The sequence below is a fragment of the Sciurus vulgaris genome, assembly GCF_902686455.1.
Source record: "Sciurus vulgaris genome assembly, chromosome: 15".
In the NCBI taxonomy this organism is placed as follows: domain Eukaryota; kingdom Metazoa; phylum Chordata; class Mammalia; order Rodentia; family Sciuridae; genus Sciurus; species Sciurus vulgaris.
Genome location: NC_136476.1, coordinates 62,261,289 through 62,285,148, shown reverse-complemented (window position 1 = coordinate 62,285,148; position 23,860 = coordinate 62,261,289). Strand labels below are relative to the sequence as shown.

Below are 23,860 nucleotides of genomic sequence, written 5' to 3'. Positions count from 1 at the left end.
TTTTTCCGATTGTTTCTTTTGTTTCAATTTCGTTGATTTCGGCTCTGATTTTAACTACTTCTTGTCTTCTACTACTTTTGGTGTTGGTCTGCTCTTCTTTTTCTAGGGCTTTGAGCTGTAATGCTACGTCATTTATTTGTTGATTTCTACTTCTTTTGTTGAATGTGCCCCATGAAATAAATCTTCCTCTAAGTACTGCTTTCATAGTGTCCCAGAGATTTTGATATGATGTGTCTTTGTTCTCATTTACTTCTAAGAATTTTTTAATTTCCCTCCTGATGTCTTCTGTTATCCATTCGTCGTATAATAGTGAATTATTTAATCTCCAAGTATTGGAGAAGTTTCTGTTTTTTATTCTGTCATTTATTTCTAATTTCAATCCATTATCATCTGATAGAATACAAGGTAATATCTCTGTCTTCTTGTATTTGCTAACAGTAGCTTTGTGGCATAAAACATGGTCTATTTTAGAGAAGGATCCATGTGCTGCTGAGAAGAAAGTGTATTCGTTCTTTGTTGGATGGTATATTCTATATATGTCGGTTAAGTCTAAATTGTTGATTGTGTTATTGAGATCTATGGTTTCTTTGTTCAATTTTTGTTTGGACGATCTATCCAGCGGTGAGAGAGGTGTGTTAAAATCACCTAGTATTATTGTATTGTGGTCTATTTGATTTCTGGAATTGAGAAGGATTTGTTTGACATACATGGATGAGCCAATGTTCGGGGCATAGATATTTATGATTGTTATGTCTTGCTGATTTATGCTTCCTTTAAGCAGTATGTAATGTCCTTCTTTATCCCTTCTGACTAGTTTTGGCTTGAAGTGCACATTATCTGAAATGAGGATGGATACTCCAGCTTTTTTGCTGTGTCCATGTGCATGGTATGTTTTTTCCCATCCTTTCACCTTTAGTCTATGGGTATCTCTTTCTATGAGATGGGTCTCTTGCAGGCAGCATATTGTTGGATTTTTCTTTTTAATCCAATCTGCCAGTCTATGTCTTTTGATTGATGAGTTCAGGCCATTAACATTCACGGTTATTATTGTGATATGATTTGTATTCCTAGTCATTGGACTCATTTTTGTTTTTTGACATGATTTGGTTTCTCCTTAATTTGGCTATTCCTTTAGGCTAGTTCCTCCCATTGCTGATTTACATCATTGTTTTTCATCTCTTCCTCATGGAATATATTGCTGAGAATGTTCTGTAATGCTGGCTTTCTTTTTGTAAATTCCTTTAGCTTTTGTTTATCATGGAAGGATCTTATCTCATTGTCAAATCTGAAAGTAAGTTTTGCTGCGTATAAAATTCTTGGTTGGCATCCATTTTCTTTCAGGGCTTGGTAAATGTTGTTCCAGGCCCTTCTAGCTTTTAGGGTCTGGATTGAAAAATCTGCTGATATTCTTATTGGTTTCCCCCTGAATGTAATCTGATTCTTTTCTCTCGTGGCCTTTAAAATTCTGTCTTTATTTTGAATGTTAGGTATTTTCATAATAATGTGCCTTCATGTGGGTCTGTTGTAATTTTGCATATTTGGAGTCCTATAAGCCTCTTGTACTTGGTTTTCTATTTCATTCTTCAGATTTGGAAAATTTTCTGATATTATTTCATTGAATAGATTGTTCATTCCTTTGGTTTGTTTCTCTAAGCCTTCCTTAATCCTAATAATTCTTAAATTTGGCCTCTTCATGATATCCCATAATTCTTGTAGATTCTGTTCATGATTTCTTACCATCTTTTCTGTTTGGTCAACCTTGTTTTCAAGATTAAATATTTTGTCTTCAATATCTGAGGTTCTTCCAGATGATCTATCCTATTGGTTATGCTTTCTATGGAGTTTTTAACTTGGTTTATTGTTTCCTTCATTTCAAGGATTTCTGTTTTTTTTTTTTTTCAGTATCTCTAACTCTTTATTGAAATGTTCTTTTGCTTCCCTTTTTTGCTTTTTTAACTGTTGATTGGTGCATTCATTTAATGCCTGCATTTGTTCTTTCATCTCCTCCTTTGCTTCCCTGATTGTTTTAATTATGTACATTCTGAACTCCCTTTTGGACATTTCTTCTGCTGTGCTCTCATTGGGTTTTATTGATATAGTATCTAGGTTTGTTTGGGACATTTTCTTCCCTTGTTTTCTCATATTGTTCAGATGTCAGTGGGACTCTGTGATATTGTAGATTTCCTCTATTGTCTTATAGTGTCCCTGTAGATTTCCAGTGTATCACCTACCAGCCTTCAGTAGCCAGAAGTCTTGGATTAACTTGATAATGTAGTGCTTCCGAAGAATGCTGCTCCTAGCCCGCTACTGGTTCCAGGGAGAGAGACCTGGAGAGGTCTCTTGCTGCCCAGCCCTGGTCCCAGAGGCTGGTTGCAGGTCAGAGGTCTCCACTGGCTTGGGGACTTGTGGCTGGCTCTGTGTAGAGGCTCTCACTGGGCGGTTTGCCCCGAGAAGTTAGCCTAGAGAGGCGCTTCCCGCCGGAGGGAGCTGGGCTGCTTGGGGAAGTCCCTGGCACACTGTGCTGGTCACTGAAGCAACCTGCAGGCGGGCCAGAGCTGGCAGCGGGCCCAACTATTGTTTTTTTTGAGGCTATTGTGAACAGAGTTGTTCTCCTCATTTCCCTTTCAGATGTTTCAGCGCTTATGTATAAAAATGCTTTAGATTTATGTGTGTTGATTTTATATCCTGCTATTTTGCTGAATTCATTTATGAGGTCTAGAAGTTTTCTGGTGGAGTTTTTTGGATCCTCTAGAAAATCATGTCATCAGCAAATAGTGACAGCTTGAGTTCCTGTTTTCCTATTCACATCCCTTTAATTTCTTTAGTCTGTCTAATTGCTCTTTCTAGTATTTCAAGGATGATGTTGAATAGAAGTGGTGAAATGCAAATTAAAACCACCCTAAGATTTCATCTGACTCCATTTGGAATGGCTATGATCAAGAACAGAAACAATAATAGATGTTGGCGTGAATGTGGGGAAAATGGCACACTCATGCATTGCTGGTGGAGTTGCAAGTTGGTGCAGCCACTCTGGAAAGCAGTGTGGAGATTCCTCAGAAAATTTGGAATGGACCCACCTTTTGAACCAGCTATCCCACTCGTTGGTTTACAACCAAAGGACTTAAAATCAGCATACTACAGTGATGCAGCCACATCAATGTTCATAGCAACTCAAGTCACAATAGCTAGATTGTGGAACCAACCTAGATGCCCTTCAGTTGATGAATGGATAAAGAAACTGTGGTATATATACACAATGGAATATTACTCTGCCATAAAGAAGAATAAAATTATGTTATTTGCTGGTAAATGAATGAAGTTGGAAAATATCATGCTAAGTGAAATAGGCCAAGCCCAAAAACCCAAAGGCCGAATATTTTCTCTGATACGTGCGTGACAATATAAAACAAAGGGAGGTGGCAGGGAGAAGAGAAGAATGAAGGAACTTTGGATGGTGTAGAGAAAAATGGGGTGGAAGGAGTGAAGGACAGAAAGATAGTAGAATGAAACAGACAGTATTATCCTATGTATATGTATGATTATGGAATGGTATGAATCTACATTTTGTACAGCTATAGAAATGGAAATTTGTACCCCATTTGAGTACAATGAATCAAAATGTAGTCTGTAAAAATAAAAAAGATTTTAATTAAAAAACAAATAAATAAATAAAAGAGTCAACTGGGAGTTTACCCAATAATAAGGAAAGTTGCTTCTAAATTTGTTTATGATTCTAGAGAAATCTTCATATATTAGAAACCTGGCAGAGAAACTCTCAATATCTTGGTCTCACATTTTTGGCATAAACACTGTTGAAGATGGCAGAATGAGAGCTTGGACACCTTCTATCACCCTAGAGAAACGATTCTATAAGACATTTGTCATATTTGTTGCTTGACCCTGAAAATATTTTGTTTTGGCTATTCCTTTGATATCCCGAAAGCTGGGACATGGATAAGATAAACCAGACATTTGTGAGAGAATTCATTCTTCTGGGACTCTCTGGTCATCCCAAACTAGAGCCCATTTTTTTTTTTTTTTTTTTTTTTGTTCTGATTCTCATTACGTACCTAGCGATTTTAACTGACAATGGTGTTCTGATCATAGCAAGCATCTTTGATTCCCAGCTTCACACTCCCATGAACTTCTTCCTGAGCAACCTCTCCTTCCTGGATATCTGCTACACATCTTCTTCTGTTCCTTCAACTTTGGTCAGCTTAATATCAAATAAAATAAATTCCTTCTCTGGATGTACAATGCAGATGTTCTTTGGATTTGCAATGGGATCAACAGAATGTTTACTTCTTGGCATGATGGCTTTTGATCGCTATGTGGCCATCTGTAACCCTCTGAGGTACCCCATCATCATGAGCAAGGGGGTGTGTGCACTGATGGCCTCTGTATCATGGCTGTCTGGTGGAACCAATTCAGTTGTGCAAACATCTCTTGCCATGCAACTGCCTTTCTGTGGGAAGAACATTTTCAACCATTTCTTATGTGAGATTTTAGCTGTCCTCAAGCTGGCTTGTGCTGATACATCTCTCAACATTGTTACTCTACATTGTTACCCTTGTGTCAAATATGGCCTTCAGGGTTCTTCCACTGCTGACCATTTGCTTGTCTTATGTGTTCTTCCCTATATAATCCTGAGAATGAACTTAGGCACAGGGAGATGCAAGACTTTTTCCACTTGCTCAGTTCATCAGATCATGGTGATCATATTCTATGGTAGTATCTTCATCATATATGCAAAACCCAAGTCCCAAGTCTTCCTTAGAAAAGAGAGTCTACAGGACAGGAGAGATAGCTTAGTTGGTAGAGTGCTTGCCTTGCAAGCACAAGGCCCTGGGTTCAATCCCCAGCACCAAAAAAAAGAAAAGAAAAGAAAAGAAAAAAAAGGATAGTTTACAAGTTATAGAGGGGCTTATTTCTGTGTTTTATGACTTAGTGACCCCTATGCTGAAGTATAGCTACAGAAATAAAGATGTGAAAGCCACTATGACATATTTGCTATGTCAAAAAACACTTAAGCAATAATAATAATGAGAAATGTAGGTTTTTCATCTGTAATTAGCTTGATCTAGAGATTTCATAATATGTAAAAATCAAAACACCATGTTGTACACATTCAATATATATTTTTCTTATTTGTTGTTAAATATAAATTAAAAAAAAAATAGACCAAATGACATCATTGGGTAACCATAGAGGACCTTATTTAGGAAAAGCAAAATTTTGGAGGAATATTTTCATTCTTTGCCTTCACTGGTCCTGCTCAACTATAATCCCTGAGAACAGAAGTTCCTATAAAGCAAGATTTTAAGAGGTTCTGATTCATCTCTCTCAAAGACAATGAATTCCTTTGGAATCATCCCTTGTGATAGCTGGAATGAGTGTTTCTGGTGTATTTGTGGCAACAGAGAGGAAAATATTACACATAGACTTTGAAAACAGATGGTAGAAGTTTAAATTCTATTAAGTCACAAACTGCTTAAATAGTATTGGGCAGGTTATTCATCCTTTCTAAACTGTAGTTTCCTTATTTTCAAAAAGGGAGTAAATAAGGGCTGGGGATGTAGCTCAGTGGTAGAGTGCTCACCTAGCACATGTGAGGCACTGGGTTTGAGCCTTAGCACTGCATGAAAATAAATAAATAAAGGTGTTATGTCCATCTACGACTTTAAAAACACTTTTAAGAAAAAGGGAATAAATAAACCCTGCTCCAGTATTATTGTCAAGACAGTAAATTGTACAAAATGCCCATTGTAGTGCCAATTCATAGTGGTTCCCTTTATACAGGATGTTGAGGTAGACTTTTCCATAGAATCAGAATTTAGGACTTGAAGTAAATATTCTGATTTGAATATGAAGGACCTTCCTATGACCTCTTACTTCTGTCAAGCCCAATTATTAGAGTCTGACATCTTTCTCATTGAGTCTTTTCTGACATATCTATATAAGGAAAGCATCAACCATGGTTTCTGTGGAAAACTGGGAACAGAGTTTGTTCTAATTCATCTGAAATAAGGAGGTTCTGCAAAAGAGCCTATTTGAGGTTTGAGTGCCTGCAAAGGAAGAGAGATTGACATCTGGCTCCATGAATGGAAGCTTGCTGAGCTGTCTCCCTGTAAGCTCTTTACTAGCAGAGAAGCTGGTCTAGAAGAGATCTGGAAGGTGTCTTTGAGGATTGAAAATAACCAGACAGTTTTGAGTTTGCCTGAATATTTCACTCAGTATTTCCTAGAATCAATCAAAAACATTGCCTTATCATAATCAGAATATAATTACTAACACAGAGAATAACACAACTATTATCCAATTTTGTGGTCAGCAAACAATGGCCCTGGGCAAAACTGGGCATACCGCTTGTTTCTGTGTGGGCCCGTAAGCTAAGAATGATGTTTATATTTTTAAACTGTTGAAGAAATTTTAAAAATACTATTGCTTCATGAATATCAAATTTGCATGTACATAAAGTTAAAAAATTCTTTTTATAGATAATTCTAGAATCATAGAAAATTGCAAAATAGCATGTACTATAGAGTATTGTGTATTGTTTTATACAGCTTCCTCCAATTCTGACTTTTTATGTTATGATAGTAAATATCAAAACTATAAAACTTTCATTGGTTCAATACTATTAATTAGATTATAGAACTTTTTCAGTTTTACCACTTTTAAGTGTGGTTCTATGCAATTTTTTCCTATGTTCAGATTCTTGTTTCTACTACCATCATCAAAATACATGTCTTTTCCATTGCTACCAAGGAGCTCTCCCTCTTGCCACCTTGGATTGTTAATTTTAACATGTTCACTCTGTGAGGGTCTGATTCCCAGTTGTCTGGTCAAACAGTTGTCTAGGTTCTGCTGTGTAGGTGGTTTTTAAATGTGATTAACCTATAAATTAGTAGACATTAGCCTCCCTAATGCAGGTGGTGCTCATCTAATCGGTAGATGACATTCTGAGAAAAGGCTGAGAAAAGAGAAGAATTCTACTTCTAAACTATCTTCAGACAACACTGCATTCTTAACTGTTGCTGGAACGTCTCGCCTGCAAACCTTCTTTGTTGATTTCAGACTTACCAGCCCTGACATGAACCAGTTCCTTGAAGTGAATCTTTCTCTTGCTCTCTCTCTACGTATATACATATCTTCTCTGGAGATCCCTGCCTAATAGCATCCCTTTACATTTATGCCCTTACTTGACCCATCCCTTGGTAAGCCTACATTTTTTATTCTCCCTCTCTGCAGTCAGAAATAAAGTTCTAGACCATTGTGTACTCATTTATTTGCTCATTATCTGTGGCTGCTTTTAACTGAGTTTAGTAGCTATGACAGAAGCACATGGAATGCAGAGCTGAAATGTTTACAATTGGTTCCATTACAGAAAAAAAAAAAAATTGGCCACTGATCAACCTTACTCAAGTTCACCAATCTCCAAAACAGACTCTTTGTAAGCAAATCAGTTTTTTTCTAGGTTGACTATACAATTCAGAATAGAGTGCTGCATTGAGAGGTACATCTATTTAGTTTCCTTTAATTTGTAATAGTTCTTAGCTTTTTTTTTTTTTTTTTTTTTGTGGTGCTGGGGATTGAACCCAGGGCCTTGTGCTTGCAAGACAGGCACTCTACCAACTGAGCTATATCCCCAGCCCATGTTCTTAGCTTTTGTTTTTGATGACCTAAACATATTTACAGGTCTGTTGTCTCTGTAGTATTTCCTTCTGATTGGGTTTTGTTTCCTCACTATAATATTCCTTATATAATTGTTGTCCAGAGTGACACAGAAATATTTTTCGTTCACAGTAACTTATATTTGAAAACACATCAGATTGATTTGACTCATTACTGAAAATATTATCATTGACTGCTTGTGATGATGACTCTCAGATTTAATCTGTGTAAAATCACTATTTTCCCCTTTTGTTTTAAAAATTAAGAAAAACTAAACTTTGATAAGTACCTTATAAGAAAAATACATAGCTATTATATGAATATCTTATTCCTTGACACCTGCATACCCCTACATTTAACATGAATTGGTTATTGTTTCCTGAATCAATTCTTACTATCATGTTTGTTACCTGGTGATTTTCTAATTCCATCATTTTTCCAACATTTATGTGTTGTTATTAAACTCTAAGGAGTGGTTTACAAATATATGACTAATTTACTTATTTATCATTGATTTCTTTGTTTAAATCCATTCGGACACATAATTTCTTATTTGTTTATATTCCATTATTATTACTATTAATTTCATGTTCAAATTGTCTTAATTTTTTCCAATGCCACACTTTCAAGCTATCTCCCATGTCCTTTGGAATGTACCCACAATTCTTTGAGCACTTCCTTACATTTATTTATTTATTTATTTTTGGCAAAACAAGATGTTTTAAGCTAATCTTGTGCTTTCCTGTCTTAGTTCTTGGAAGCTGTCACTTCTGTAAGAGCCCTGCTTTTTAAATGGAGTGTATATTTTAGAAATCAAATCTCAATTGTTTCCATACTGTCACTTTTTTTAGGTTTTCTCAGTACTTATAGTTATGAAATGTGTGTGTGTGTGTGTGTGTGTGTGTGTGTGTGTGTGTGTGTGCATGCTGAGGATTGAACCTAGAGATGCTTTACTATTAAGCCACATTCCCAACTCTTCTAAAAATTTTTTAAATGGGTCTCCCTAAGTTGCTAAGAGCCTTGCTAAATTGGTGAGAATGGCCTTGAATGTGTGATGCTCCTGCCTCAGGCTTCCAAGCTAATGGGATTACATGTGCAACCTAGTTTAGTGTCTTCCATATATATATATATGTGTGTGTGTGTGTATATATCTATATTTAAATAAAACTAAGAGTTCATTCCAATGCATTCAAATACTAAAATTTCCACTTTCTATTTCCACCTTTGATATTTGTACCTTCCATTTCCAACAGTGATACATTTGCAGGGCAAAAGTGAATACTAAAGAAATGAAAATCACCAGGAAGTATCAACCAAGAAATTACCTAGACTTAAGTGATTTCCTCCCTAAGGTTAGAGACCTTGTTTTCTGGGTATGGCTTATTTAGTAGTGAACCATATGGGTCCCATCTTAGTTGTGGGGTTAAAGTATTCTTAATTAGCTGCTATTTTAGATTTGTCTTGAAATTCTTTTTAAAAGTCTAGAACGAATGAAACTCATCTGCAAGGAGTTTAACTGCCTGCTTAAACAAAGTGCACCATTCCAACATTCTCTTTAAAAAGCTCAACAAAATCCAGCACTCAGCAAAGTAAATTTTATAATATCTGGAATCCAATAGAAAAATTTCAAGGTATGCAAAGAAGCTAAGTAATTGAACCTGGTTAATAGAAAACGACTGAGAAATGGCAGACTGAGAACTGGGATTAGAGGACAAAGAATTTAAATGAGCTGTAATGAATACAATAAGTCTGTTGAATTATTTAAAGGGAAATAGGAATATAAGGTGAGAGGAAAATGGGGAAAACACTATTATTCTAGAGGTAAAAGATTCAGTATATGAACTTTTAATTTTACATTTTCAGAATATCAAATGTTAACTAGATGGGGTTAACAGCAGGGTAGAAACTGTAGAAGAATGATTGGTGAGAAAAAAGACATGGTAAAAGAAAGTATTCTGCAAATGGGCTAGGAGTATCTCAGCTGTGGAGTGCTGGCCTGTCACAGGAGTTCCATCCCTAGAACTACTAAAAAAAAAAAAAAAAAAAAAAATCCTATATGAACCACAGATACAGAAAGACTGAATATAAAATGAATAGAAACTCAAAGAGCTGTGGACGCTTCCAGACAAGGCAACACTCTGTATTTGAAGTCCCAGATGGAAACAAAGAGAGGGAGAACCAACAAAGTGTTTGAAGCAATAAATGACTGAACATTTCTCAGATTTTATATAAGCTATGAATCCAAAGATTTAGACCTGCAGGATAACAAAGCAGGGAAAACCACTATCCAAAATATTACATTCATGTTGCTGAAAATCAGCAAAATGTACTTAGGCTACTCTGAATTCATTAAAAATTTTCTTTCTTGAAAAATAAACTGATGCCTATAATTCCAGGAATAAAACAGAGCCAGAATTTGAAAGATCTAAAGAACGGGGCCAGGAAGGGCATATGATAACAATGATTTTCTGATATGCCGTAATCCCACATACCTATACAGTAATGAGGGTGGAAATAAAGGCAAATTTATAACATTGTTTAGCTCACTCAGCCACTTTTAATCTCTGCTGAGTGCTATTTCATCTGATCTTGGGTTTGCAATTTCTTGAGATTTTAAGCTTTTGGCAATCACAAATTCTAAACACTTTAAGATTTACTAGTTCTTGAAATGGCCAGGAATTGGTTTGAAATGGCCAGGAATATGTACAAAGTTGTCACATTACTTATTGTTGTTATTTGGCTCCTCTACACATATCTCCTCTCCCTCTTTGCTCCTCCTCTTTATTCTTTTAAAATATTTTAGGCATTCTCTACCACAGGAAATTACAGGAAATTTTAGCAAGTGTTCTAGGTGAGTTTTTTTAATTAAAATTTTTTTTAAATTTTTACAGACTGTGTTTGGTTCATTGTACACAAATGGAGCATGTCTTTTTGTTTCTATGGTTGTGCACAATGTAGATTCATACAATTCGTGTAATCATACATGTATATATGGTAATGATGTCTGTCTCATTCCACCATTTTTTATACCCCTTCTCCCTCTAATTTCCCTCTATGTGATCTAAAGTTCCTTCATTCTTCTCTCACCCCCCTATCTCCCAACCCCATCATAGACCATCATCCACTTATCAGGGAAAACATTTGACCTTTGGTTTTTTGGGATTGGCTTATTTCACTTAACATGATATTCTCCAATTCCATCCATTCATCTGCAAATGCCAAAACATTGTTATTCTTTATGGCTGAATAATATTCCATTGTATATACACTCCACAGTTTCTTTATTCATTCATCTGTTGAAGGGCATCTAGGTTGGTTCCACAATCTAGCTATTGTGATTTGAGCTGCTATAAACACTGATGTGACTGTGTTATTATAGTATGCTAATTTTAAGTCCTTTGGGTATAAACCGAGGAGTGGGATAGCTGGTTCAAATGGTGGGTCCATTCCAAGTTTTCTGAGGATTCTCCATACTGTTTTCCAGAGTGACTGCACCAATTTGCAACTCAACCAGCAATGTACAAGTGTGCCTTTTCCCCCACATCCATGCCAACATCTATTATTGTTTGTGTTCTTGATAATAGCCATTCTAATTGGAGTGAGATGAAATCTTAGAGTTGTTTTAATTTGCATTTCTCTAATTACTACAGATGTTGAACACTTTTTCATATATTTATTAATTGTCTGTGTGTCTTCTTCTGTAAAGTGTCTGTCCAGTTCCTTGGCCCATTTATTGATTGGGTTCTTTGTATTTTGGGTGTAAAGTTTTGTAAGTTCTTTATAAATTTTGGAGATAAGTGCATGTGGGAAAGATTTTATCCCACTCTGTAGGCTCTCTTTTCACATTATTGATTGTATCCTTTGCTATAAAAAGCTTTTTAGCTTGAATCCATCCCATTTATTGATTCTTGCTTTGATTTCTTGTGCTTTGGGAGTCTTGTTAAGGATGTCTGATCCTAAACCAACATGATGAAGATTTGGGCCTACTTTGTCTTCTATTTGTTGCATGGTCTCTAAATTCCTAAATCTTTCATCCATTTTGAGTTGATTTTTTGATCAAGTAAATTTAAAAACTTTTCTTAGGTTGAGTTCCCCAAGGAAAATTTTGATAGAAAACAATTATTAAGGAAGTGCTCCCAACAAAACCTGGTAGGAGAGGAAGCAAGCAAAGCTGAGATTACAGGCCAATGTCCCACAATGTGCAGCTTGAGTCTGGATACCCAGGGGAAATTTGGAATGTGACAACTCAGATTTGTGACACCACACACAAACTAGTTTGAACCAAATAGGTTTTGAAGCAGAAAAGGTGACCATCCATGCAATCAAATTTTCCACTTACTAGATGCCAAAATAATATCAATGAACATTTCCTCACTTCTCAACTTAATATGAAGTCAACCAACACTTTGAGAGCCCTTGTGTCCTAGGAGTGGTATTATTAAAATGTTGACTCCACAGTAATGTAGAAGATCCACGGCAAGTTAAGAGGCAAATGTTTTCATATCATTTAAGTTTGCCAACTAAAATGTTTGGACATAGGACTAAAATCAATTTGCAAAAAATAGAGAAAAAAATTATCACGACCCTCACAAATTCTCTTCAAAGTTAGCATTAGACATTCCTGCAAATGTCTCCATCTTTACCTTTTCTAATTGTGAATGGTTCTACAATTGGCTATTCACAACAGGGACCATCAGATTTGTTATGTCATCCTGTGGAAGTGAAGAGAAAATAATAGCTTCACATGAAAAGATTAAACATAGAATAAGATTGAATCTGAAAAAAAATACGTAAAGTTTCCAAGGTGAGAAAATAGATGACAGCGATCGGCTTTACCTCAGCCATTGGATGTATCAGCTGAACTGTAGTGTTATTTGCTGTGTTTGTTATGGTGCTTTGATAAATCACATTGTTTCATTTGAAGCAGAACTTATTACCAAAAGTAATCTACATTCAGTATAAATAACCAATATGATTTGGTTTCTTTATAAATAAGGTTGCAGACAGCAAGAGGTGAGAAGACTAAATGGAATTGGGATTCTTCTCAATTTGATCAGGTTTCTTTTTTCAGGGCATAGTAAACATTAAAGTTATAAGCACTTAATCAACAAATATTTTGAAGATGTTTATTATATATAATACATATGTATTAAATCAATCAAGATTTTTATTTGTGCACAAATTCTGAAACTCACTGAGATTATTTTTCTTATCTATTATATAAGCAGAAAAATACCTGTATCAAAATTTATTTGAGGATTAAATAAGGCAACTTGTAAAGTACCACGTTCATGTTAAGTGTAGTCTTGTAAAAGTTAGTATTTCAGGCTAACCCAGATGTTTACATCCCACGAAACATAGCAGAATTATTAGTACTTAATTATTTACTGAAACAATGACACATGCCTCCCTATTCATCTTTATCAACTTCAAAAGGAAAATTATTAAGTCTGACCATTTGTGGAGTTATCTTTGATTTACCAAATACTGTAATCCTGAAATGATGATTTAACATGTTATTTTGTTTAATCCTCAAATAACTTTGGAGGTAGGTATCTTTCTCCCTATTTGATATATAAATAAATTAATGTCAGTGAGATTAAAAATCTGCACACAAAATTAAGTGGAATCAATGTTGGAAAACTTGCATTGAGTTCAACGTATATGGAATAGTGTGCATAATTTACATTCAAAATATTTGTTGAGTCAGAGTCCAGGTGGAATGAGAACATCCATGCAGAGTGGTCAATATAACATGTGACATCAGAACTCGAGCAAGGTGGGAAGGATGACCATAATGAAGGGTGATCTTGACACAGGGAAACAGAGGTAGCAGAGTGAGGAGGTCATCCTTATGTGCAGGCTGCTTCATACTAGCTTTAGAACACTGTAACTAGGAGTATCCACATGGAGGGGACCTGGCATTATATAAGGAATTTTGAGTAGAGTGAGTGGGAAGTCAGAACCTAAGCAGGGTGAGGAAAGTGTCCAAATGGAGGAGAAGCCCTGCGTGTGTAGTCAGGGAGAAACAGGCATCCTTGTGGGGCTGTGAATATGAGAGTGGCCACATCTATATGTAATAATATCAGGAAACTTGGAGTAATAAAATATAGGAATATGTTAGGGATGATCATAAACCAACTTTCTCACTATCAGAGAAAAGATGTAAATATAAGACACAGAGCTAGAATAAAATCTGTCTCAATAGTTTACCAAACTATTGAAATTGAAAACACCACTGTGTTTTCAATATTAAATAAAGTTGAAAATTAATACAGGTAGAAATGTATATGTGTACATCGTGTGTGTATGTGTGTGTGTGCGCACGTGTGTGTGTACATGCATGTGTTCCTGTGCTGTTCACTAAGAGGGCCTGCGAGCAGAAACTTTTGGTTCTAGAGAATTTTCACATGCTGTTGGTCCCAAATCATGCTCATCATTTTCCTTAACATTTCTCACACAAAGAGGACCCGCCTCACAGCTTGCTTTACTGACAAGGTCAAGAGTATGTCAAATGAGCTCTCTCTCTTCAGATTTTTGTAGATGTTTTCCAGTTCAGGAATTTTCCCCTCTGATTACCTGGAAAATAAATTTCCATTTAAGGCTTTCTGATATGATCCTTAGAGATTTTGCTCTTATGTCTGTGACACTGTACATCCTGGCTTCTCCTTCTGCCATGCAGGCAGCTTCTCCAGCAGCTTTGGAACCTGTGCTGCTTTCTTCCATCTCAAGATGGGTGGACCTGAAGGCTCAGTTAGAAAGTCCAGTGTTCTCTTTATTTGTGGTCATACCATGCCTCATGCCTCAGTGCCCTTGACTCCATCTGTTCTTTTTTTTCTCTTTCTCTCTGAATGGAACCTGGTAGATGATCATCTGAGTAATCCATTCTTATTGTAAACACAAAACTTAGGACTTAGCTTCTTTCCATCCCCTTATCCCATGCTCATATAATTTTTACCTTCCAGATTCAACACAGGTCTAATCATAGCCACAAGCCTTCTGGGTTCAATTCTTCCAAAGATTGCTTTCTCCTATAAAGTCCTCTGCCTTCTGTTTACATGATTAGAGAATGAAGGACTAGGAACTTAGAGCATTATAATAATGTTTTCTCCTAACTTACTAGATTTTTCTTCAGGTATAAGACAATTAAACTTTGAGTATGGTACTCCTGCACTGAGAAAAAGAAGTTGTAGAAAAAATGTACTTTTGAATCAAACAGACCTGGTTTGGATCCTAGAGTCACTGTTGATTAGTTATATGAATTGACCATTTGCTTCATCTATGAACTTCAGCTTCTCTAAAAATTGAGATTAATAATACCTACTTTTTAGGTTTATTGATAGCCTCCAGTGAATTAATAGGTATAATTATCAATCACGGTCCCTGTCAAAACAAACTTAAAATAGTGCACAATTATGTTTTTTTTTTCTCCCCTTCACTTTTTTTTTTTTTTTTTGGCATTTTGTTCTATCTATAATCTTCTCCAATTAATTCATAGACTACTTACTGTACTTTAACTATGGAATATGATCCAGGGAGATTTTCTTATCAAGACTGACTCGGATTTTCTTAAAAGACTGTGAAGTGACCAGGCCCAGAGTTTACTTGTTTTTGTTTAATTTTGTTTTAGTAATACTTAGGAACTAAAGTCAATATGAACTTTGTAATTAGAAAAAAGGGAATTAATTTTAAACTGTATGGTTTTCTAGCCACGAAACCTTAAGGAAATAAATCAATTTTATTGTATTTTAACCTCATGGTGTGTAAAATTACCATATGTATACTTAGCATTTAAGGTCATTAAGAGGATTCACTTGTGAGAAGTGAGTAGAGTTCTCTTCTTTTTACCTTTTCTCTCCTCTTCTGTGTTTCTGCTAGTCTATCATGAACCAAATTGAAATGTCTGTCTGATTTTGATCATTGCTCTTGTGACAATCTTCTTTTCTGCTTGGCTGAGAGGGAAATGGAAGAAGTCCCAGGAAGAAAGATCATGGTTCATATAGCATTGGATGTTCTGGCTCCCTCCTTCAGGGGATATGCTGCCTTGGCAAGCCTGAAAGTTCTATCCTTGACCTCCCACTCAGAAATAGGATCCTGATTTGATATTATACAGGTCCTCTGTGGTCTCATGAAGAGCTGGCTCTCTTTTAGGCTGCCTACTGTGGTAATCAGTTTGATGAACACAAAAGTGACGGGGTTCATCAGATCTGAGCCCTCCTTCACAAGAGAGGAAGCCGGGGCTGGGAAGAGACAAAGTATCTAATGCAATTCTGATTTGATTTTTAAATTTATTCACATATATCACTCATAAAATAACTTAGCTGACATGGCATATATAGTATAAGAGAGTAAGGATGTTTTAAAATAGACCTAAAAGTAAATTAATAACATATAGCTTGAGGACAAACATTTAATAGAAAAATTTTCATATTTTCAGAAAGTATACCATTATCTATTCTTAAACATCTTACATGCAAGTTGAGCAATCAAGACAAGGACAGACATAAGGTTTACAGGGCCCATAAAATTTATTTTCATTAAGGTGAGAGGGAACTTTATTAAGGCCCTGGAACTTAAGGTTGACAATAAAAAGATGAACTGAGGGAAACTGAACTGAAAGAGATAATTGGCTGTGTATCATACAGTAACAATTTCTTTCAGCTAGTGTAGTAGATTTACCCAAGTTATGAGTGTTCCCAGACACCAGTTTTGGATTTGGAGGGACATTCTTTATTGTCATTTGATTTCTAGAACTTTAACTTTGCTATCCCTGATGATCTTTCTCTTCACTTCACAGTAAAAACTGACTTTCATGGTCAATCCTCATCTTTAACCAGAATTAATCTACTTCGATGACTCAGCCTTTCAAAATACTACTGCTGACATATTCCACACTGATGCTGATATACAATTCTGAGAGGAAAACAAAGGGTGGCTTCTAAGTTCAGATATTTGATTCACTACAGTCTAGCTATCATTTTGCTTCCTATTATATGAGTATTTCCAAGTTCTGGAGGTGAGCCCACTTCTTCAGTTCCCCAGTGTATCTGAATACCGACTAACTAATTTAACAGGAAAGATGAAGAGACACACTGAGGGAAAGAATTGAAGCAAATAAACAAAATAGTTGTAGTTATAGGTATGTTGTGAGGAAATTAGTTTTAGACAAATTGATTTGGGTCAAATTAATATTGCAAGCTCTTTTAGTATATATTACCTATTTTAATAGAGATGTGTCATGTAAAGTAAATTGGTATGACCACTGAAGAAAGCAATTTGGGGTTACATATTGAGAGTCATAAAATTTCTCTATTGAGAAATATAAAATTTTTCATTGCCTTTGCTGATGTAAACATACTCCTAAAAATTTGTTCAAAGATGGAATCAAAAAGAAAAAAGAAATCACACATAGAATGCTGGTCATAGCAGTATTAGTGATGGCAAGATGCTGGTTTCTGTATTTAGACATAAAGAACAGAGAGGTCACATTTTTTAGTCAGCTTTGTATTGCTGTGACCAAAAGACTTGATAAGAACAATGTAGAGGAGGGAAAGTTTATTTTGGCTCATGTTTTTCAGAGATTTAGTCCTTGGTTGACTGACTCCATAGTTCTGAGCCCAAGATGAGGCAGACCATTATGGCAGAAGAGTGTGATGGAGGGAAGCAGCTCAGGGCATGGCAACCAGGAAGCCGGGAGAGACCAGGGACGAAATATAAACCCCAAAGTCATGCCTCCAGTGACTTACTTCATCCAGCTACATTCTACCTGCCTACAGATACCACCCCATTAATCCATATCAGGTTATAGGCCTCATAACTTAGTCATTTCACCTCTGAACATTCTTGCATTGTCTCACACATAAGCTTTTGGGGGACATCTCATAACTAAACCATAACAGCACACTTTCATGTCACACTTGCATAGTGACGCATGAGAATCTGCAGTAATGAGTGAGAACCCAATCTTCTCTTTGTTATCAACACAGGCCACCTTGTTCATCTTATCCAGTTTCCTGATTTTAAATACCATTTGTATGCTGACACCTTCCAATTTATATCCCTAGTCCTGGCTTCTCTAAACACAAGACATACTTATTCATGTACATAGTTATCACATTTAATACAGAATTTGAACTTAATAAACACATGATATTCTTAAACACAAGATATTTTCCTACATATCCACCTCATCTGCAGCCTTGCTTCTTTTAGTGAGTTGCCAACCTGTTAATGGCTGTTAATTCAGGCTCCCAGACCAGACAGTGAGGGGATGGAGAAAAGACAAACAGATACACAAATAGAGAAAAAGCTGGGTCTCGGTGGTTGACTTCTTGGTAGGGGGGTAGTGACACACAACAAACTCAGCACTTTTTTTATATAGGTATAAACATCAAAAGGATTTATTGTGAGAAAGTTTCTTCAAATAAGCAGAACCAAGGTCATGAGTATGAACAGCCTGATTATGAATATCTATATGTGCCCGTAACTTTCTACCCCCAACAGCTGGCATCTGAACTTCAAGGCCAAGAACTGAATGGCTCTATGGCTGGCACAGAATCTCCTATTAAATGGGGCATCACCATAGTACCTGGGAAGTCTCAAATTTACTCCTTTGCATGGAGAGTCCCAAGAGAGGCACCATCTCTGTCACAGGACAGTTAAAGACCTATATTTCAGTTGCTGCTTCTAACAGTGAGTGATAACTTCATCCTTCCCACGTTTTAGGTAAAAAAAAAACCTTGAGGTTATCCTTGATGTTTCTCTTTCTCTTATACTCAGATTCAATCCTTTATAAATTTTCTGCCTTCTCAGCATAGCCAAAATATGAATATTTTTCACCATTTTCATAAATATCACTCTTGGTGGCACTTTCTTTTTTCCAGAATTACTACAGTGGGTTTTCAGTCTTCCTGGTTCTATACTTATCCCCCAATAAGCTGACCTCATTACAATATGCAGAGGATTCTTTTTGAACATGAAACAATACCATGATATATCAACATGATTCACACTTTAAAGAACAGAGCTATGGATAACAGATTAAACCCTCACACACCCATTTTTCTAATCTAGTTTCTAGGATCACTCTGCAGTGTTTTTTTTTTCATTGATAGAAGTCTTGCTAAAGTGATCATTATATTTATTATATTATCTATTGCATTATATAACTAAGAATATTTAAGTAATCTTTAAAATATTTCCCCTGTAGTTGTATGTAGAATTAATTTTTCAAGTTAAAAATGGCAAACTAGATTTTTACCTATTTTCTGTACAAATAGTGTTGCCTCAAATTTTCACTTCAGTATTTTTTTTCTAGTAAAATTATTTAGTTATAATATCAATCTTCAACAGCCTGAAATAAAAATTTCCATTGTCTTAATTAAATTGTTATTTCATTTTAGAATGTCCCTTTTCTCTTTAAAATAATTTCTAAACCACTCTATGTGCTCGACATTCTGTTTAACACTCAGATATGGTTTTTGGAAAGGCCACAAAGTCACCAGCCACATGAAATGGTGAATTGGTCCTGGTTTTGGAAAACCCTTCAGGTGTTTATTCAAAAATATATGTTCACGAAATTCTGAACCATCATCATCAAACCTGCTGCGTTGTTGATTGGGAACTCCCAGAGTTTGCCCTCTGTTGTCTACTGGATCATCTCTTCAAACCCATTCTGACAGGGCTGTTGATTTACTATAGCTAGTTGCTTAGCAAATTCCACATCCCAAAGAGAAGGTGATGTCTCTGTTTCAATGTGAAAAATATTAAGTCTCCTCCCCTTGAGTGCGTTTTTCCTTTTTTTTTTTTTTTTTAAGATCAGCTGTCTTCTCCTGGCTGAGAGAATAAACAGATCCTTCTTCAAACTGAATCTGATGCTCTGGTCTTGTAACAACCCTAGCTGTAGCAGATTTGGCAATTTTCATATCTGATATTAAGTTACTGAAACGAATTCCAGGTTTCTCTCTATTTTTCTGTGCCCTTGAGTCTTTTTCATGCTGACGGAGCTGCCTGAGCAGCTCTGTCTTGGTTGTCTGCTTATCAAAAGGGAGAGAATCTGCCACAGCAGATGTAGCTGCCACCAACTCAGGATTCAGGGACTCATTTCCCTTCTTCGAAGCATCTCCTGAGGTCTTTGAAGCCCACCAATTGTGGTCTCCAAACTTTTAAGTTTTTTTTTTTTTTTTTTGCTGGTGTCTTTGTTGTTTGTACATTTGCTGTGCTTAATTCAACATTCAAGTCCTTTATAAGGTCTCACAAGTATTTTTTTTTTTTTTTTTTTTTGTATTCTCCTTTACTCTGTCTTGGTTCTCTGAAGTCTTCTAGGAAGTCACACCATTTGGAACACACTGCTCATCCTTGCTATAGATCACACTACTAGTGCCAAAATAACTTTGAATATTATTTTCTGTCCTGAAAGTTAGGAGTGGAGGAGTAGCAAGAAGCAGGATCGCAGCTGCCCACGCCTCGGGACTTCCACAGAGAGGCGGGTGAGGCGCGAAGAGAAAGAGAAACGCTAACCTCACCTCAGTACTTTTACTACAGGTTTTCTTTTTATAAAAATAAGTAAATATTATGAATCTGTGTATGCCAAATGTTTTGGATTTTGAGAAATTAGTGTATTGGTGAAATGGTGTGGAGATTGGATGAGTAATAGGTTTAACGTTCCTGCTTCCTCTTCAACCAAATAAAAGTATCACATGTGATCACTGTTCTGATAGTGAGGTATTTAAGGATGAAAATAAAAATAGCTGTGTTATCTTTTATTCATAATATAAACTTCACAATCCTTACCTTTGGAGAGACTCTGAATTAATGGAACTGGGCATTGGACATCTGAGAAAGAAATTTTTCTCATTGTGCTAAGGGTACTTGGGTTAAGGTCATCAGGAGAGTTCCTACTCAAACCCTTTCTTCCCACATGGTTCCTTCCTCAGTCCATTCACCCACCATTGAGTTATTCCTTGCAAGTTCTGCCTTGCTTAGTTAGACTGGGACCTTGTGTGATGATTACCCTTAATTACTGCCTTTCCTAACCTAAGACTCAGGGAGATGAAGTACCCTTTCCATAGGATAAGGCCATCACCCACATAACTCCAAGGAAGCTTCTCTGATGAAGAAGTACTCTACACACAGTGGCCTCCTTATCCCCCAGCTCCAGTGAAAGTATAGGAGACAAAAAAAAAAAAGCATATCAATTTGTATTATGATGAAAGTATAATTAATATAATTTTGTTCACCTAATTGTGAATATTTTTCTACAATACATATCTACATTAATAAATCATTTCCTTTGCAATATAATCACTACAGGGTAGAGATCTTTTCTTCCTCAGCTTTAATTGATCAGCATGCTTTAACAAAAATAATAACATTGTGGGACAGTGTGTTGCTGAATTCACTAAGACATTAAAGTACAATATGAAAGTATTCTGACTCTGCACCTATAATACTTAAAGATGTCCTGATTGTTACTTTTACTGCACCTTATCCTTAGGACTATCATCATACACAGTTTTGTTATGACATTGTTGCATATTCACTGATATTTACTCATCCCCTACATACACATCCCAGATAAACAGAATCATTCATATCTTATAATATATAAAATAATATATTTTTTCTCATTTTAACATTTTGAAATATAGAGTTGCAAAATTGATGGTGTTGTGATTTTATGATATATATATATATATATACACACACATATATATTTACTTAATTTAAAATAAATTAAGACAATGGCAAATTGTTAAGGAAAACATCATTTCAAAAATTACCAAGCTCAAAATTTTACATTCTTGTTATATGAGTTATTTTCATGGGTATGCCATAGCTGAACTGTAAGTCGAATATGAATAATAGTCAATTGCCTGTTTAATATTATACTAATATTCAATAAATGCTACTTTCCTAGAAATATAATTAATTCTGTGTAAGTGATTAGTACAAAAAGTTTTGTTTACATGGAAAATTAGAATAGAGGATATAGTGGTGAGATCCTATTGAAAAAAAACAAACGTACTCTTTCTAATACTATTTGAGGGTGGAAATGAAGATATTCCTAAAAGGATTCCTAATTAGCAATTTCTTCACAGCCACTTTTACTTCTTTGTTCCGTAGACTATAGATAATAGGATTCAACATGGGCGTTAATCCTGCATATATCAAAGCCATAAACTTATCTATTTCCTGTGAATTTACCGTCGAGGGCTTCAGGTACATGGAGAGAGCAGTCCCATAGAACAGAACCACCACAGTCAGGTGGGCTGCACAGGTTGAAAAGGCTTTGCTTTGGCCATCCACTGAGCTGATTCTCAGGATGTTGGAGAGGATAAATGCATAAGAGATACAGATGAGCAGCATTGGCATGGGAAGAAGAAGCACACTGATCACCAGCATAATTAACTGCACCACAGAAGTATCCACACAAGCCAGTTTCAAGATAGCCAGAATTTCACAAGTGAAATGATTGATGATGCTGTTGCCACAGAGAGACAGCTGTAGCACAGGCACTGTTTCCACCAGGGCAGTGAGGCAGCCTGTTAACCAGGAACCAGCTGCTATCTGCACACAGACCCTCCTGTTCATGATGAGAGGGTATCTCAAGGGGTTGCAAATGGCCACATACCGGTCATAGGCCATCATGGAGAGGAGCACACATTCAGTAGAGCCCATGGCAAGGGAGAAATACATCTGAGAAGCACATCCTGAGAAGGAGATGGTGTTTTTCCCTAAAACAAAGTTTGCAAGCATTGGGGTAAGAGCAGAAGAGGTGTACCAGATGTCCAGAAAGGAGAGGTTGCTGAGGAAGAAGTACATGGGGGTGTGCAGGTGGGAATCCAGGATAGCGATGGAGATCAGAATTATATTGCCCAGCACAGTACTCAGGTACATCAGTAGACACAGCACAGATATGATGACTTCAACTTTGGGGTAGTGGGAAAATCCCAGGAAGAAAAAAACTGTTACAGATGTCCAATTTTCCTGGAACATTTTATTATATTATGTTCATTTATAGATGCATCACATGTTAACCTATGAGGTTAATATCACATGTTAACCTGTTACGTAGAGAGTGAAGGATCCCCCTTCACATTTTTTTGGCATTTTTTTCTTTATATGAATCTGTGATCTGTGCTTAAATGCTTCTCTATGTTGGTTATAGTACTATAACACATATTAGAATAATTTTTCATTATTGTAATGAAGCAGGGAATCAACAGACTCATACCCAGATTATTTTTTTTTTTTTGCTGCAAAACATTATTTTGTTTGTTTTTTGGTAATATCAAGAGAGAGCAGAAGGAAGGTTAACTACTTAACAAGAAAGGAGAAAAGAATCAATCTTTTGCTTTCTTTATTTTTCCAAAACCACATTTGTAACTGATCTACAGCTATTTCATTTATTTACCTTTGAAATATTGAATTGATTTTCTTCCCCAAGTTTGGTTATAGTCTCCTTACTTACAAAAAGTTCTGCCTCCCAAGTTCACAATTCTTCTGCACTCCAAGAGATGTGTGGAGAATGACTTAGAAGATTAGGTTATTAAAAAAGATAATAGATTTCCACAGACAAAATTTCACTGAAGACATTGGACATTTAGACACAAGTCCAGATTTTCCTCTTCAAACCAAGGAAGATAGTGATATGATCTCATGGTGGGAGACACATGGTAGATATATCTTTTAATCTACATTGTGGAAGCATCCTCCAAAGCACCAGCCATTGGTACCTTAAGACATTTAAGCTATTTTTTCTTTTGAGAAATTTCTAAATAATGCAACAAATTAAAATTACTCCTCCATTTGTAGAGTATTACAAAACTCCAGGGATGATGTCCCATAGATCCAATTATACTCAGTAGTTTGTGTGTTCTGATTATGGTGTTATTCAAAGGAGTAATAAACATGTTCCTGTCAACACTCTTGATTTCATTCTTCTCCAATCCTCTTATGAAATCAATCAGGCTGGTTAAAGTTAAGGAGAATGAATAACACTGACCTTTTCTCCTTCAGATTGAAGAAGAGTTTCACAACATAAATGAGATCAAATTGTACTAGATAGGAAACCCAGCAAAAATGGGGGAATGAGAGTTTAAGTAATTTCTATTGCTCCTCTTGGCTTAACAAGATTTATGAGAGTAGATGTTCTTCATGGAAAATGCAACTCCATCTACTTTAA

At 35.9% G+C, this 23,860-nt stretch overlaps 1 protein-coding gene and 2 pseudogenes across 3 annotated transcripts; 1 reads left to right on the top strand and 2 right to left on the bottom strand.

Moving 5' to 3' along the window:
* The first annotated feature begins 3,950 nt into the window (after nucleotides 1-3,950).
* Nucleotides 3,951-18,336, top strand: LOC306645560 (olfactory receptor 13C4-like; annotated as a pseudogene). The gene is made up of 2 exons: nucleotides 3,951-4,811; nucleotides 18,178-18,336. The product of its transcript is annotated as an olfactory receptor 13C4-like (transcript).
* Nucleotides 18,337-19,067: 731 nt separating this feature from the next.
* Nucleotides 19,068-20,029, bottom strand: LOC306645559 (small ribosomal subunit protein mS31-like; annotated as a pseudogene). Its single transcript has 2 exons — nucleotides 20,009-20,029; nucleotides 19,068-19,894 (listed from the first exon to the last, which is right to left on the bottom strand). The product of its transcript is annotated as a small ribosomal subunit protein mS31-like (transcript).
* A 1,682-nt stretch (nucleotides 20,030-21,711) lies between these two features.
* Nucleotides 21,712-22,671, bottom strand: LOC306645705 (olfactory receptor 13F1; the record flags this gene model as incomplete). Its single annotated transcript, XM_079113708.1, has 1 exon — nucleotides 21,712-22,671. The coding sequence occupies one exon, from the start codon at nucleotides 22,669-22,671 to the stop codon at nucleotides 21,712-21,714; it is 960 nt and encodes a 319-aa protein (XP_078969834.1).
* Nucleotides 22,672-23,860: the final 1,189 nt, after the last annotated feature.